At 38.8% G+C, this 17,892-nt stretch overlaps 1 protein-coding gene across 2 annotated transcripts in view; it reads right to left on the bottom strand.

The window, feature by feature from the left end:
* CMYA5 (cardiomyopathy associated 5) overlaps window positions 1-17,892 on the bottom strand; it is a 90,888-nt gene that overhangs the window by 45,411 nt on the left and 27,585 nt on the right. For both annotated transcript variants that reach the window (XR_005783005.1, XM_040449867.1), the window contains exon 2: window positions 1,831-12,352. Coding sequence is in view for 1 of the 2 variants with exons in the window: in XM_040449867.1 (XP_040305801.1) it covers window positions 1,831-12,352 (10,522 nt within the window). In the remaining variant the exon portion in view is untranslated. The remainder of the gene's footprint in view (window positions 1-1,830; window positions 12,353-17,892) is intronic.

Consider the following 17,892-nt stretch of genomic DNA (forward strand, 5'->3'; position numbering starts at 1 on the left):
CAACATGTAATGGGAGGTCAATAAATACTGAGAAAGAAGGAGAGAGTGAATGAAGAAAATAAGTGGCAAAAGATAAGCCACCACAGTGGAGATGGCAGGAAAGGAGAAGCAAGGACCTCAATGATCTATAAAGGCAGTCACCAGTTTCTGACTCATCACAAATGGTCTGCTCACACAAGATGCTAGAGAATTCTCAAGGTATAACTTTAAATTGATTTCTAATTTTTAAAAGTTGTCAACCAACTCTTAATCTTCACAGTTGATTTAATGAAACAAAGCAGGTCTCTCTGGCTTTAGTGAACTAGCTTTCCACTTTTTTTGGTCATACTGTTTAGAGAACATCAGGGGGGAAGAACTTCAAAATGGTTTTAAAGCAGGAGACGTAACCCCTTGCTTTTGAACTTTGTTTTAAATTGACAATATTTAGACAGAATTATTTTTTAATTTCTAAAACTCATAGAGATAAATAAAACATAATTAAGAAAGCTAAAAAAAATCTAGTCTTTCTGCTGACAGTGCCCAGTAGTTGTCAGTTAGCGAAACCAAGTGTCATCACAGAATGGGGCACATTTCACCAGTGCTAATGCATCCAGAAGCCTGAGATTTCTTTTTTTTTTAATTGCCCCATCTTCTACTCCCACATTTTACCAGGTAAAGTTTCAACAAAATTTCACTGTAGAGAAGCATAACCTATGTTAGACAATTGAGAAATTTTAATTTTCTGGGGAAAAAAAGTCAAGATTCTATCATCATTTTTTAAATCAAAATGAGCCTAACAATTATTTAACAGTGACCTGATTGAATAATCATATTGAAAATTGCTACCATTAGCAAGGCACTGGGCCAAGCAATACGGATATACAGCCAAGAGCATAGCTCTGGCATCAGACAGACCTGGGTACCAATCCTAGTCTGTCTTCCATGACCTTGAGCAAAACACTTAAAACAATTTGCACTCATTTCATTGTCTGAAAATTGATGATAATGACAGGGTTGTTGTGAGGAGTAGATGATATCTTGTATGCACAGAATTTAACACAGTGCCTGGCACGTAGCCAGTGCTCAATTCTTGTGATGGTCTGCATTTTAAGATCATTCTGGCTAATGTACTGGAGGATGGTTTGGAGAGACAAGGATAGGGATTCCAGTTAGAAGGCTACTGAAAGTATGTCACAATCTGTAAGACTAAATACTTGACTTCCAATAGTATCTCTGGGGAGAGTATTTATAATTACATGCATTGAGGGTACGTGTTGTGACTAGCTTTTTAACATTGGGAATCTATAGACATAGCCAGAAAGAATGCAAAGGTTTTCCATTTTTAATATCAATTTTACCATAAGGAGGAAATACAGAGAAAACCAAAATTTAAAACGACCATCTTGAGTTTTTTATAAAACTTGCAATAATATTGTTCAATGTAATATAAATGTGTATTTTTAAAGAATAATAGCGTAGATAATAGAAAATAAATTGTGTTTTATGCTCGAAAGTACATTTTTCAATTTAAAATCCTTTGGCCCTTTCAGATAATGTTAAGGGCTACTGCCATAAGAGAGGACCCCTCAAAGGCAGTGACCCTGTGTTATTTACACTGGTGTTGCAAGAACCTAGAAAAATGCCTGGCACATAGTGTATACCCAATAAATGTTTGTCAAACTGATCTTAACTAAATGCTTAGGGAAAGAATTATTAGCTTTCTTTCAGACTATTATGCCTAAATATGAATATATTAAATATTGGTCATTTTTTAAATTGAGAAAATGTTAATTAAAACAAGTTAAGTGTATGTGTATTGTCATGTACTTATAAGCTTTAACATCTCTTTACCTTTACAGCACTTATAGCTGTATCAAGTGTTGCAACCTCGTGGTCTTTGTGGGCACCAAACATCTTGTCAACAGCAGAAATCGGGCTTCTGCAAGTGTAACAGTACATGTCGATCTGGGACTTTTTCAGTTCCTTTTGTTCCTTCTCAGTTGCTAACTCTGATAATTGTTCTTGTTCTGTCCTCTCCCTACCCAACTCCTTCTGTTCAGCAGATGTACTTTGTTCTACCTCACTCACAAATTCATTTTCACTGATGTGTTCGAAGGATTCCTTTCCTTGAGATAACACATCTTCAGGTGTGGATTCTGAATATAGTTCCTCTGATAAAGTGTCTTGAACAACCATTTCATAATTCAGGGATTCAGCAAATTCATACTCATCCTGAACAGGGCTATGGCGGAGCCTGTCTTCACTTGGCTCAGGCGGGACTATTGCTTTAGATTCTTGCAGTGTTTCTTGAACACAAGTTACGCCAGACGCAAATTCTTCCTCTGGGAAGGACACCTGTACTGGGACATTCAGACTGACTTCTGGACTTGCATTTTCTGCTTCATTACTCTGACTGTTTGTTTCATCTACTCTCTCCAGGACATGATGGGTGTCTTCAAATGGAATCGCATAGCTCACCTTCTGGGTAACCACTGTGACTTCTTCAGTGATGGGAACTTTTCCATGCATAGCTTCATTGTCAAGAGGCCCCACATAGCCTACTGATTCTCCTTCCCTATACATAGCTTTCTGTTCCTCTTCCAGACTCTTCTCCCCCAAAATAGTTCCAAACCTCCCCCAAATTTCCCCTTCTGCAGCTACTGGTTGGTATGAATCATCCTTACCAACTGCTTTTTCTTCCAGACCTTGGCCTTGGTCCTTTTGAGTTACAGATGTGTCATGGAGAATGTCATCTTTTAGTATATACTTCTCAAAATATATTCCTGTTCCATCATCAGTGTCAGAGTTCCTGCTTGGAAATGATGCCTCAGAATTCACACTGTCACCTTCAGAAGCTGTCTCCCCTTCCTTCTTTTTCTCCCCAACTGCTTCTTCATACAGATCCTTGTATAAAAATGCGAGTGCAGGTGGCTCCTCCAGAAGTTCAGGATTAATGGCTTTAGTGGTGGTAGGAAATATCTGGGTTCGTGACAAAACTCCTTCTTCTGCACCAAATAATGGCATCCCAGGTGCCTTTAAGTCCACATCTCTATTTATGCTCTTTGGAACATCTCTGTCAGCTGATTGCTGGATATCCAAATGCTTCCGGGTCTCTGGGTGAGATAATTTGCTGTCGTCCTTTTCCATCCCATAGAAGCTTTCATCTAACTTCAGCAAGTCATATTCATGTTCCAGGGCACTTTCCTCTGAACCTTCTGGGAAAGAGACAGTATCTTCTGTAACCTGCTCTGAGAGTTCCACTTCAACATTTAATTTCCATGGAGCTTTCTGTTTTTCTGGGTCTGGGGAGATGTTATAATCAATCAATGTATATTTTTCAAAATAATCTTCTTCACTAGGAGCTGCGGGCTGATTAAAGGTGAAATCATCAGTTTCTGAATAGGTGGGCATCTCCCCTTCTGTGTTAAAAGATGCCTTTTGTTTATTTTCTTGCAATGATATAACTTGATCAGAATCTTCTAACTTACTCTTTAATGTTTTATGGCAAGAGACTGCCTCACTATTGTCATGAAGAGATATTGTTTTAAATGAAGCCTTCTCTTTCAAATATTCTAATTTATCTTGCATTTGTTCACTTTCTTCCTGATCAACAGAAGAAATAAATGCAGAAGCATGAATATTCAATATCTCGCAGCCTTCAGAAATAATACTGAAGGCACTCTTTTGATCTTCTGAAAGTCCAGCTGGCTTGCTAGTCATTGTAAATTTTTCATCTTTTACATACGTGTCTTCAGGTTCCTTGGATATTTCTCTAGAAGAAACCATTTTATCAGCATCAATTGATGATGCATCCTTTATAAATCGAGCATAGTTGCTGCTCACTGAAGAGCTTGGTTCATTTACATGGGCATCTTCCACAGCCTCCAAGTGGTGATTTGAAGCAACAACAGATTGTTTAGTCCTTTCAGATGTTAGATCTTTAGATGTTTGAATAGTATGGACTGTATGCCTATCTGGAGTCAATTCTGACCATGGCATTTCTTGTTTCTTCACTGTATCAATTTCTGGATAAGCTCTAGAAACAAGTGTTTGTGATTTCGCAGATGACAACAAAGATGGTGGGGTTTCTAAGCTCATGGTTTCATCAAAAGGATGATCTAAAATCCTTTCAGATTCTTTAGATGGAGATCCTTGTTTCATACTTTCTTTTGTGATATCTATTGAAACACCTTTTGATGGCTCTGGCACTGTAACCTGTTTCTTTTCTTCACTGTGACTTGCCACCTCCCTGCTTGACTTTTCCAATATCAGATTTCCTTCCTTAGGTACAGACTGCTTATCTATTTCTTCACGATAAGAAAGATCCACTGGAAGGAAAGTCTTGGTTTTTTCCACCAAAACTTTACTTTCTTCTTTTGGATGTGGTTGAGTTCCTACTGCCCTTGTTTCTCTGATTTCTGGGTGAGCCTCCAAGAACACAGTTTCTGATTTTTCAGTAACTGATAGAGTTTTAACTAATGAAAGTGGTTGAGTTTCACCTGAAGAATGACTTAAAGAGATATCTGATTCTTCAGGCATAGACCTGGCTACATTCAAGGAATAAGGTTGAATTTCCTGCCACTTTCTTCCTTCTAAAAATGCTTGTGACTGCTTTTGTTTTTCATCTTTCTCCTCCTCCATAATTGTGTATCTTTCTTTGTGGTCTTCATTTTGAGAGACTTGCTGAAGCACAGCTGTGGTTTTTGATTCTTCCAATTTAATAGGGCTAGATCCACGTGCAATTTGTGCCTTCCCCACTTCATTATCTCTAAATTCTAACGGGGCCATAGTTTCTTGCTTTTCTGCCAGCACCTTCTTTTCTGCCAAGGAATGTGATCTGGTTTCCAAGTTACCTTTCTCCTCAGTTGGGCTAACAGACCTGAGTTTCGTTTCCTCTTCATAAATTTTCAAGGAAGTAGGTTTTTGCATTTCTTTCTTCGGTCTGTCTTCACCCAGATCAATTAAACTGCGTTCAGATTCTTCTACTGGCAAGATTATTGTCTCTGGCTTCTCTGATTCCTTCATGATATTTTTACTTGTGAAGCTAGATGAAGCTGATTTTGGCTGTTGTGGCACCTTATCCACTGCATCAAATGAAAAGCGTAATTTTTCTTTTTGATCACTTCTTGGCTCTTCCTTAAGAATAGAAATATTCCATTTAGATGGAGCAGAAATTTCTGGCTTCTGGGCTCTTTTACTATCAGCGACGTGAAGAGGAACAGCATTTTGTGCTTCTTCTACCATGGATTTCTCACCCATGGGAGAATAAGATTGAATTTCAAGACGTTCCTCACCATCAGCAGAAGTAACTACCGAGTTTAAATCCATTTCTTCTGAATACGCTAGGATTTCCTTTTTCCCATAATCTTCACTAGACACCTCAAGGTTGGATTGGGGCTGTTGTAAAACGTCTACATTTGATAAAAATGTAGTTTTTTCTTTAAAGTCTTGGCTTTCACCAGATTTAACTAAAGTACCTCTGGATTTTTCAGCAGGTTTAAGTTTTGTCTCTGATAACAGATGATCAGTTGGCGTCTTGGTTGCACTAAAGTCAGCTGGAGCTGCTCCTTCAGACTTCAGTGTCGCAGGCACTGCTTTTTCTACAGATGGACTTGGCTGAGTTTCTAAATCTTTTTCAGCAACTCTGTCATCTGGAGTCCTTGATCCAAAAAACAAACTGGACATCCATGATAAGATTCCTTTCTTTCCCTTCTCCTCAGAAAGGCCTCGCTCAACTGCCTTTGGCTGCTTAGGCAATTTTTGTGTTGCCTCAGATGGCTCTGCAGATTGAGGTTCTTCATTTTCTTGGATCGAAGATAGGAGTTTTACTGGTGTGGGTGTTTTCACTTCAGGTGCTGGTTTCCCTCTCTCATTAACATCTAAAACCTTTGACTGAATCGTTTTTTCTTTTTCTAATGACTTCTCTCCAGGTAAAGAAGATATACTCCTGTGCGCTTCTTTTTCACTGTCCGATGCAGATTCTGCATCTTCTGCCAGGAAAGGGGCTGCTTTGGAGGGAGAGGGAATAGTTTCTGATTTGATCAGTTCCACTGATGGGCCAGACACTCCTTTCTGGAGGATTCTTTCGGAAGGTAGGTTGATTTCTTCCTGGCTGCCTTCTTTGCAAGGCCTGAACAATTCTGCGTTTGCTTTTTCCACTGTCAAACTTTCACTCCCCATGAAAGAAAAGATCTGCTTCCTCTCTGCTTCGTTTCTCTCTACACTTCCAGTTGGAACTAAAGATTTGGGTTTGGGGGCCAGCTTTGTTTCTTCCGAAGAGTAAGTTCTAGTTGATAAGGTCTCTATGTCACCACTGAAGGTACTGAGAGTAGATACTGGCTCTTGTAATGATACAGGAGATACTTCAGCAGAATGTGGCAGAACCTGCTTTTTGGTTTCACATGTGTGGTCTTTATCTGGCAAAACAGCCTTAAGCTGTCCTGTCATCAAATCATTACTGCCAGAGGAACCCAGCTGCACAGATCCTGATATTCTTTCTTCATGTTGACTTGCCAGATCCCTTTCTGGCTTTTCTAGTATCCAGCTTTTATCCTTTGGAAAAATAAGGGCCTCTTTCACTTGTGTTTCTTTAACATCTTCAGGCTCATTTGTTGTACGTGATTTTGATTCTTCCAAAGGCAAATTCTCTTTCAGAAATAAAAATTGTTTAACTCCCAGATCTTGTTTATCTGCAAAAGATGTGCTTATATCAGGTAATTTAACAGCTTGTTCTGAATGAAGTGCTTTTCCTGGCTTCTCTTTTTCTACAAGGAGGTCCGAAGAAACAATCTTAGATGGATCTGTTATACTCTGGGGCACACGGAATGAATTTGGTTGGTCTGTTTGTTCATTTAATTTTGTTTCAATATGTCCTATCACTTGTGTCTTCAAATTTCCTGTTGACAGTAATGGGTTTATTTCCTGTTTTTCTCCCTCTTTAATGTCGGCTGAATCATTCAATTTCTCTGATGATGGTTTTAAAGAAAAAGAAAGTGGCTGAAGCTCTTTGGGGCTGTCTCCTTCAACTAGAGGGTCCAATGCTTGCTTTGATCCTAAGCTGACTACCTTGGGAGAGAAAGATTTAAGTTCTTGAATCTGTGGTTCCTCCCTAAGGTATGATGAAACCTCTGGAATTTCAGGGTCGACTGTAGCTGACACATGACGTTCCCTGTTTTCTTCTTTTCCTTCTCCTCTACTCCTAAGTTCAGTGAGGCTCTTTTCTAAGACAGAATCCCCTGTTTCGGTTATGGGAGATTTTATGTGTTTTGTATCTATGGATCCATCTTGCCCACCTAAACTATGAATGACTTCTGACCCAGTGCTCAGTAATTCTGATACTTGGTATGGCTTGTCTTTCTTTTCAGGTTCCAAAGACAGCTCTGCCAGAACAAGATCTTGTCTTTCTGATGGGAAATTTCCCCGCGCTGTAGAAGATGGCTCTTCTGCCTCTTTGTTCTTATCATCTCCAAGGGTTGGAGTTAAATCTTCTGATGCTAAATTTTCCAATGCAGGAGAACTTTTTATTTCCTCATTTTGGCATTCTGGGGCTGTCTGTTTGGGTGCAGGTGACATGTTTTGTGAGGAAAAAAGTTTGGTTTCTTTTTCCTTTACCTCACTACCTTCGTTGAGCAAAAGCACATGTTCAGGCCCTGACACTTCTGAGGCAGACAAAGAATTCTTTTTCTCTGGTAAAACCAGTTGTTCAGAGTCCAGGACTGTAGAAAATGAAACACCTTGTTCATTTTCCACCCTCCCTTCTTTAGTTACATCTGAATGTTGACAAGACAATGCTTTTGTTATTGGCAACCCAGGTTTAACTTCTTCAGTTTCTACCTTGGACAAAGAATGCACTGGTACAGAGGATATTCCTGCAGGTGAATCAAGTTTAATTTCTTTCTCTGCTTCTGACCAAGCTGGACGTTCAGATGTAGCCGTTTCAGTAGAAGAACTAATTTTCAGTGCTACCTTTTCTTCTTTAAGAAGTGGATGTTCATCTGTCGACGTCACCAGTGGTGGCAAATCACTTCCTAATTCACTCTTTTCTACTTTTGTTAAGACTGGATGTTCTAGAGGGGTGGTAAAAGAGAAATCTGTTGGGATTTCTTCTTTTGTTAACTTAGTTAAGCCTGAGTCATGCTTAGTTACAGATGTTGTGGTTAATGAACAACTAGGTTCAATTTCTTTCTTTATTTCTTCCGGAAATTCTGGTGCAGGTGGTTCATGTTCAGTTCCCTTTTGCACTCCTGGTGGAGCTGAATGCAGCACTCTAGATGTATCAGTTATTTTAGAGTCATGTTTCACTTGTGTTTTCACTGCTGATAAAATCTCAGGTCCAGATAAAGATGTGTCCTTTAGACGTGAATATGATTTTATTACTTCAGGTTCGTTCTCTGACAACATTCTCTGTTCTAGTTCAGATGTCACAGTTGGAGCTAAATTAGGTTTCACATCCTTCTTTGGCTCATCTACCAAGTCAGGAAGAACTGAATATTTCATCCCAGACCCTAGAACATTTGGAGGCTGAGGCTCCATTTCTTGATCCCGTGATACATGTGCTGTAGCTTCTTGAGAATCAGGCACAATTTCTTCCTTACTTTTAACTTTTAACAAAGCCATCTGTTCATTTGCAGCTTTTGGAGTGAGTGAAGCTTTGAGTTCTTGTTCCTCCTTAAGTGCATGAACTGAATCAGGTGAAGCTGAATATTGAGATGAACACACACCAGGCTTGGTGTCTTCCTTTACCGTAAATGATTGTTCAGGTAAAGAAACTGGTCTTGCAGCTACTGATGAAATAGTCTGAATTTCTCCCTTATCCATTTCACTGGTTAAATATGATGGAATCAAGTCTTCAGAGTCAGGTTCTAAAAATGCTTGAGTTATCTGCTCCTGTGCCAAAATGAGATATTCAGATACAGGTCTTGAGATTGTTTGAGCATCTGGCTGAACTTCTGTGATCTCTCTTTTATTTGCTGAAGGTGGCAAACTCGAGTCTTCAGGTGCAGACAGTGAAGGGGAAGGTTTGGCTTGTTGCTTCTGTGATGAACTGAGGTGCTCAGGTACAGGTGTAGCAGCTATTGGTGCAATGTCTTCCTCACCCGCTTCTGAAAAGCAAGAGTATCCTGAGGCAGATGTTGTAGTTACCAGTGAATCATGCTCAAATTCATTTTTCTTTGTTTCTGGGATTCTATATGGTGGAATTGAAACTTGTGATGCTGAGTCTGGAGAGAAAAGTTCAACCTCAGTGTCTTCATCTGACAAAATAGTGTGTTCAGATGGTGATGTTAAACATATTGGAGAATCGCATTCAAATTCTCTTTTCTCTATTTCCTGAGTTGCATAGGGTGAAAATGAGAATTCTGACACAAATGCTGAGTCTGGAGAAAAGGGTCCAATGTCTTCTTGCTCTTCTTCTGAGATATTCGTGGGTGAGGAGACCCCTTTTAGATTTAAAGGGGATATCTGGATAATTTCTTCCCCCTGTGATTCGGGTGTTGTATATGGTGGTACTGAAACTTCAGAAGTTGAGGTGGAAGAGGGTGTGTATCGCTCAATTTCTACTGTCTCTTCTGATAGGACAACATGTTCAGATGGAGTGGCTGAAAGTGGTGGGGACTGGCATTCAGAAGTCTGCTCAGTTGTGGATGGTAGGAGAGAGTGTTCAGACACAGAGGCCACATCTAGGGAATACAATCCAGTGTCTTCCTTCTTTTCTTCTGACAAAATCATGTGCTCAGAAACACCTTTTGATTTTAATGGGGACACATCATCAATTATTTTCTTTGGGGATTCCTGCATTGCATTTGATGGAACTGCATATTGGGAAGTCAATGTTGAATCCGGTGTGAAACACTCACTTCCTAGGTCCTCTTCTGACAGGACCGCCTGTTCCAGTGTAGCAGTTGAAAACAGTGGGGACTGGCATTCAGAAGTTTGCTCGGTTATGGATGGTGGAAGAGAGTGTTCAGATACAGAGGCCACATCTGGGGAATATGGCCCAGTATCTTCCTTTTCTTCTGACAAAATCATGCACTCAGAAACATGTCTTGATTTTAATGGGGACACATCATCAATTATTTTCTTTGGGGATTCCTGCATTGCATTTGATGGAACTGCATATTGGGAACTCAATGTTGAATCTGGTGTGAAACGCTTACTTCCTAGGTCCTCTTCAGACACGACCGCCTGTTCCAGTGTAGCAGTTGAAAACAGTGGGGATTGGCATTCAGAAGTCTGCTCAGTTGTGGATGGTGGGAGAGAGTATTCATATTCAGAGGCCACATCTGGGGAATATGGTCCTGTATCTTCCTTCTCTTCTGATAGAATCACATGCTCAGAAACACCTGTTGATTCTAATGGGGGCTTATGGTCAATTGTTTTCTTCAGTGACTCTTTTGTTGCCTGTGATGGAGTTGAATATTCAGAAGTAGATGTGGAATCTGGTGTGTAATATCCACTTTCTGAAGCCTCTTCTCCAGACAGGACCACATGTTCTGAGATAGCTGCTGAAAACAGTGGGGACTGGCATTCAGAAGTCTTCTCAGTTGTGGATGGTGAGAGAGAGCGTTCAGACACAGAGGCCAAAGGCTCAAATTCCTCATTCTCCTCTTCTGAAAAAACTGCATGTTCAGATACACCTTTCACAGTGGATGGAGGAACTGGCTCAACTTCTTGCTTCTCTGGTTCATGGTTCAAATCCTGTGGGACTGAATATTCTGATACAAAAGCAGAATCAGTAGAAACAGACTCATTTTCCTCTCTTTCTTCCTCAGATGAAGCAACATATTCAGGTGTTGATGTTTTCAGTGATGGTAAAGTGATCTCCTCTTCTTTCCGCTCCACTTCAGGGGCCAAATATGATGGGAAGGGCTTCTCAGAAATAGATGGACTTTCTGGGTATTCAAGTTCTATGATCTCTTCTTCCACTAAATTAGAATCTTCAGACTCAGGGGTAGTAGCTATTGGTAGAGAAGTTTCTATTTCTTTCTTTGATTCCTCTAATACTGGAGGTTCAGAAAGAGAAATGGATGGCTCAGGCACATTTTCTTCCTCCACTCCTTTGACATCAAGATGAGGAGGGCTCCATTTTTCAGAGACTGGTTCTGCCCTTTCTGTTGAAGTCAGGTTCACCCCTTCTGTCTCTGGGCCAAAATCCTCCTGGATGGATGCTGCAAGACCTGGTAAACCTGTTACCTGCGAAACTTTTTCTGCCTCCAATGAAATGGAATGGTCAGCAGAATACACATCTTCCTTCTTTACCTCACCCACTGAAGGTGGTGAGACTGAAGAGTCACGCTCTGATGTCACAATTTCTTGTGAATCAGGCTCAAATTCTTCCTTTGCTCTTCCCAGGAACCCAGTTGTAGATGTATCAGGTGTAAGAGGGGAAGACTCCATTTCACAGAGTTTTGTTGCATCGCCTGGTTGTTGTGGCACTAACTGTGGAGGGCTGAGCTGTGTTTCTTGTTCTGCTGTGTCATTACTTGCATAAGAGGAAACTGTGTGCTTGGTGGTAGATGTGGCCTTTAGGGGAGAATCAACGTAAATTTTCTTTTCATCTTCATGACTGAATGAGGAGGTCGAGGACTCTGATCTTTTGGAGAGTACACCTCTCCAGGGTGAAGCAAGCCCTGTTACTTTATCATCTTCTATGCTTGGGGCTACTAATTTTCCTGTTTTGGAAACTAAGTTAGAATCACGATTGCTCAAATCTGGCTCTAGACTAATGGATGCATCTTTCCCCCTCCTATAATGTATTTCTTTAATTACATAACCCTTTGGCAATGTTCCATAAAATTGTAGAGGAATTAATTCTTCTTTAACAGAATTAAACATCTTAATTTTATATTGTACTGTTCCTATGTAAACTGGCCTTAACACTAAGGGCTTGTGTTCTTTGTATATTGCCCCAGTAATAGGAGGTGTGTTTGAGGTGGTCTTCTTTTTTCTTATTTTATCATGAACGCCACTAGATGACTTCTCTTTCTGATTGTTTAGTACCTGGCTTTCTGAAATTAAAAGATTATCTTTTGTATTTGCTGGAACATCCTGAGATTCAAAAGAATTTCTCTTTTTGTTGCCTTTCCGACGCAATGATGGTGAGCCACGCTTTGACCTAGGTGTTCTTTTCCGAACCTTTTTAACTTCATCCACAATAAAGGAAACATTCCCTGGAGAAGAATTCATAGTTGACCCTTCCAGACTACATACACCAGAAGTCTGACTTTCTTCCGAGGCCCAAGGAGTAGAAGACCTGCTTGAATTGGTCTCCCAGGTTATTCCACTATCTTCCCGTTGAACTGTCACCATGGAAAAGGAGGGGTCATTTATGATACACTTCTGCTTGGTCTTGCCCTCTTCATCCTGGTCTGATAATCTAAAGTAAGTAATAATACTATTAATAATCACATGTATATTAATAATAAATAATAATATTAATTACATATAGAAATAAGTAAATATCCTATTCTTACTAGGTGGATGGGCTAATGTGAAATTAAAGTATACAGGTAAGTATTGCCATCTATATCAAAAATAAGGAGGTATACAAAATAAAATTTAAAACTCTAAGTCAGAATATGAAATATAATAACACATTTCAGGCTGGAATGATTCAGTTCACCACCTACCCTTATCAGGATTGCCCCCCTGGCCTCCTGGGCTTACCCAGTCACTCAGGCTCACTCTTTGGGCGCAAGGACCTTCAAAATGGCACTTGCATCTGTGTCCTTTCTGTTACTACTACGACCACCCTGACCTTTATCATGTCATCCCTAGATTATTTCATTAGCTTCCTAACTGGTCAGCTGGTATAATGTTTACCTCTTACCCTCCCCATCCTCACCCTACCCTACTCCTCTTTCCACACCAACTTCACTAAAAATTTTCATCATCACACTGCTTGCTCAAAAGATATCAGTAGAGGGGGACCTGGGTGGCTCAGTCAATTAAGTGTCCAACTCTTGATTTCACAGTTTGTGGATTCAAGCCCCACGTTGGGCTCTGCAATGATCATGCGGAGCCTGCTTGGATTCTCTCTCTCTCTCCCTCTCTCTGCCTGTGCTTGCTCTCTTGTGCCCTCTCTCTCTGTCTCTCAACTCTCTCTCTCTCTCTCTAAAAATAAATACATAAACTTTAAAAATATCAGTAAATTCCTCATTCCTCAGTAAATTTTTTTCTATCTGTAGAAAAAAAATTCAAAATACTTAACTCTTTGATCCCTAGCTGACATTATTTCCATGTACCAACTGTTACCTTATTCATACCTGGTACATTTCTGTTTTAACTATATAATTTCCTGTCCAGTTAATATATTGTGTGGACTCTGAGTATGAGCCATACAGGGAAAATATAGAGATATCCTAAAAAAACAGCCTGTGGGCGGCACTTTCCTCATCTGTGAGCCAGGGATCATAATAGAACCTACATCTCGGGGCTGCTGTGAGGATTAAATTAGTTAATACACACGAAATGCTCAGGAAAAGTGCCTGGCATATAGTTGGTGCTCACTAAACACTATCTGTAATTAAGGCTTCTTCACAATCATTGGAGTAGAGACCTAGGGAGCCTTGGCAAGGTCATTTTCAACTGCTACAGGTGTTTGAAAAGGTGATCTCTTTGGACTGCTCTCATGTGTCTCAAGACACAACTGGCTTTGGCTGCCCCTTCAATTGCCATTGGGCCCCTATCTCAGAGTCTGCAGTACTTTTCTCTGAAATTTTCTTATACCTTTTCCTTTCTGGTGCTCATGTTGTTCCTCCACTTAAATTTTCACTCTACCTTTTCTGCACACCTAAATCTATCTCCTCTTCAAGGCTTATTTTAAAAACCTCCAGTGTTACTATTCCTGATCATTTCAGCGATCCTGTTTGCCAATACTTCATAAACATTAAGTTCAAGATTAAAACTCCAAGGGTTATATCCTTCTAGGAATATGGCTATAATTTGAGATAAACACAAACTACTGACTGACATATGCCTTTCTACAACAATAAAAACAAAACCAAAAACCTTTGTATACAAAAAGCCACTAAGTACAAGTATTAAACTGAGTCACTTTTTGAAAACATACACAGTTAGAATTTAGGTCCCTTACTAATAATTTTTAATCATCAGTCACTGCTTATGCCAGTGGTTCTTAACTCTGGATATATTTGAGAGTCACCTGTAGGAAGTTTTTTAAAAATACTGATGCCATCCTATACCCCTCCCGGCAGAGACTCTGATTTGACTTTACTAGGGTAGGGTCTCAGTTTTTCTGTGTTTTTAGGTTTTAAAAGCTTCCAAGTGACACCAGTCTAAAGCAGAGTTAAAAATCACCAGCCTACACAATCCTAACTATGAAATTTAAATAGTACATGCCTTTCTCACTTACTTCGAGCACTTCCTAATTTGTTAGGTGAGGCTGAGGGCCAAGACCATAAATTCTTGCAGTTACATTCTACCCCCCTTTCTTAAACCTCAGAGTTTCCCCAACAGTCTGCAGCAAAGGGTGTATGGACCGCTGAGATCCTGATTTCCCTAGCTCTCATCACAGCTAGGCAGAACCCCTGCCCTGCTGGTCTTCAACAGCAAGAAGATTCATCCATTCATCCATTCATCCCAGTGCACTGTAAGTAATTTCACTCCCTATATATGCCATGAGTGCAAAGGGCTGGAAAGCAGTGGGAAGAACTACTTTCTCCATTTCCTTGGCAACTCTTCTCTCACTTATTTGCTTTGGTATAAAACCACTGAACTTAATTAGGAATTAACACTCTATCTTGGTTTTGGATTGAATCTTATTTTAAAATGTTTTTTTTTTTCAGGCTATTTACATAACTAATTAAAGTTATTCCTCAGAATTTTCAATTCCTTCTACCCCTTCTCCCTTTAGCTTTAAGAGAAGCAGGATGAAATTAAACATTAAGGTTATGAATGCATCTGAGAAGTCAGCATTTTGAGACCCCATGACTATAGTAGTATTATAAAACCAATTATAAATTCAATTTAGAGTTAATTATTGATTGTAAATTTAATGTACTCAACTGGAGAAATTTTCATTACTAGCGAGGATGAGTTCACGGGTGCTTAGCAGAATACCCAAATGGTGATCCTAAGAAGACAGAGCCCTACTGAGGTGAGTTCATTCATTCATTCATTCATTCATTCATTTCTCACTTAACAAACTTTCGTTGGGTTTAAATACTAGGAATACAAATATAAAGACACAGAATCTTCTCTCAAGAAATTAAAAATCTAATAGGGAGACAGAACTAAACATGTTAACACAGTGTGATTAGTATTATTCTAGAAGACATGCAAGATACAATGACAATATAAAGAAGAGAAGACTTTACAAAGGAAAGATACTTGAGTTGGATTTTGAAGAATAAATAGGAGTTTGCCAAATGGATGAGGAGTGGAGGTGGTGTGAGGATGGAGAGGTTATTCCAGGAAAATGTCACAGAATATGCAAAATGTACATATGAATAAATCAGCCTGGCTCACTGAAAAACCCGAAGTATTTTGGGATGTCTGGATTTTTGGAGAGAAGCAAAGGAATAGAAGAATGACAGAGCCAACAGGAATCAGAGAATGACTATATTAGCATGTGTAAAGCCAAAGCCCAAGTATTCACATTACACTCAGTCTAAAAAAATAATTTCCCTTAATAGAAGATAAATGGTCCGCATAGAGTTCTGAAATATATTTCTTATTCAGGAACACAAGTGTTCTCATCTATGCAAAAATGTATACATCATCTCATAGTTAATGGATATTGGCTATGAACATCATCTCATTCATTCTCCTCTGATTCTCACAACGTTCTCATTATTACCTGGCTTCCCATGTAGAAGACCGACACATCTCGATGACCTGTGTATGTAGCTCACTTACTTGTTACATTGAGCAAGGAGAAGGTTTACCAGGTCTGAGTTAGATCAAGAAAAATATACTTGAGGCCAGAGCTGAGTGCCACAGTCTCCTCCTTCCTTTTGATAAGCTTTATCTGATTAAGGAAGTTTCCTTCTATTCCCATTTGTTAAGACGTTTTTTTAAACAATGAATGAATGTTACATTTTATTAAGCAGTTTTTTATACAGCTATGGAGATGACCATATCTTTTATTCTATTAATGTAAGGAATTATAATGATTGATTTCCAGATGTCAAGCCAACCTTGAATTCCTGAAATGATGATATGTGTTTGTGATGTATTATACTTTTTATATAATATTGGATTTTGTTTACTAATACTTTGTTTAGGAATTTTATTCCTGTGTTCATGAATAAGTGACCTGTAATCTCTTTTCTTACAATGTGTTTGTCAGGTTTTCATATCAAGATTGTGCTGCCTCAAAAAACAAATTAGGAAATGTTCTCTCTTTCAGTATTCTCTGGAAGAATTTGTGGAAGATGGTATTATTTCTCCCTTGAGCATTTGGTAGAATTTATTGGTGAAGTCATCAGGGCCTGAAGTCTTCTTTGTGGCAAGGTTTTTAATTAATAATTTATTTAATAGTTTGTGTCTACCTGGAATTTCTGTTTATTTTTGTGTCCATTTTAGTAGGTTGTATTTTTCTAAGATTTGGCCTATGAACCTAAATTTTAAAAAGTCATTGGAGTTAAATTATTCATAACGGGGCACCCGGATGGCTGAGTCAGTTAAGTGTCTTGCCTTTGGGGCTCAGGTCATGATCTCACAGTTCGTGAGTTAGAGAACCATGTCGTGCTCTGTGCTGTCAGTGCAGAGCCTGCTTGGGATTCTCTCTTTCCTTCTCTCTGCACCCCTCTTCTCTCTCTCTCTCAAGAATAGATAAATAAACCTTAAAAAATAAAAAAAATAAAATGTTATCCATTTTTTTTCATTATTGATATTGGTTATTTCTATCTTCTTTTTTTTTTCTTTATAAGAACAGCCAGAGGTTATTACTTAGTAATCTTTTTTTTTTTTAATTTTTTTTTCCAATGTTTATTTATTTTTGGGACAGAGAGAGACAGAGCATGAACAGGGGAGGGGCAGAGAGAGAGGGAGACACAGAATCGGAAACAGGCTCCAGGCTCTGAGCCATCAGCCCAGAGCCCGACGCGGGGCTCGAACTCACGGACCGCGAGATCGTGACCTGGCTGAAGTCGGACGCTTAACCGACTGCGCCACCCAGGCGCCCCTTAGTAATCTTTTTAAATAAAGTTTGGCTTTATTGATGTTTCCTATCTCATAAATGTCTGCTTTTTATTATTTCCTTTCTTTAACTTTTTTTCTAATGTATTAACTGAAGGCTGTGTATTTCTCTTTCAAAAACGGTTTTGATGTATCACATAAAAGATTGTATATATATTTTCATTATTATTAATCTCAAAATATTTTTGAATTTCCACTGTGATTTCTAATCTGACACAGTGATTATTTTAAAATATATTTCTCAATTTCAAAATACAGGGGGATTTCCTAGTTATTTTCTTGTTAGTGCTTTCTTTGCATTGCAGCCAAAGAATTTATTTTATATTGTTACACTTTAAAATTTGTTAAGAATTGTTTTATGGATATTTGGCCAAATTTTTGGGGTGGTTTTGTTTTTAATATTTGTGTGTTCTTGAAAAATGCATGTGTCCTGCAGTCTTTCAGCAACATTTTATATTGGTCCAGTAAGTATGACTTATTCATTGTCTTATTCAAATTTTTTATCTTTAGTGATGTTTTGTCTGTTTTTTTCTATTAGCTGAGAGAGATCTATTAAAATTTTATATTATAATTATGAATTTGTCTCTCTTTGTAGTTTATCAATATCTGATTTATATATTTAAAGCTACGTTATTAGATACAAATAAATTTAGAATAGTTATATCTTTCTGGAAATAGTAACTTTGAATCATAATGAAATGTTCCCTTTATCTGTAAATGATGATTTTTGCCTAGGGATGCTGTGATACTAAT

Source organism: Herpailurus yagouaroundi, unplaced genomic scaffold, assembly GCF_014898765.1.
Source record: "Herpailurus yagouaroundi ecotype Mexico unplaced genomic scaffold, PumYag 29, whole genome shotgun sequence".
Lineage (NCBI taxonomy): Eukaryota > Metazoa > Chordata > Mammalia > Carnivora > Felidae > Herpailurus > Herpailurus yagouaroundi.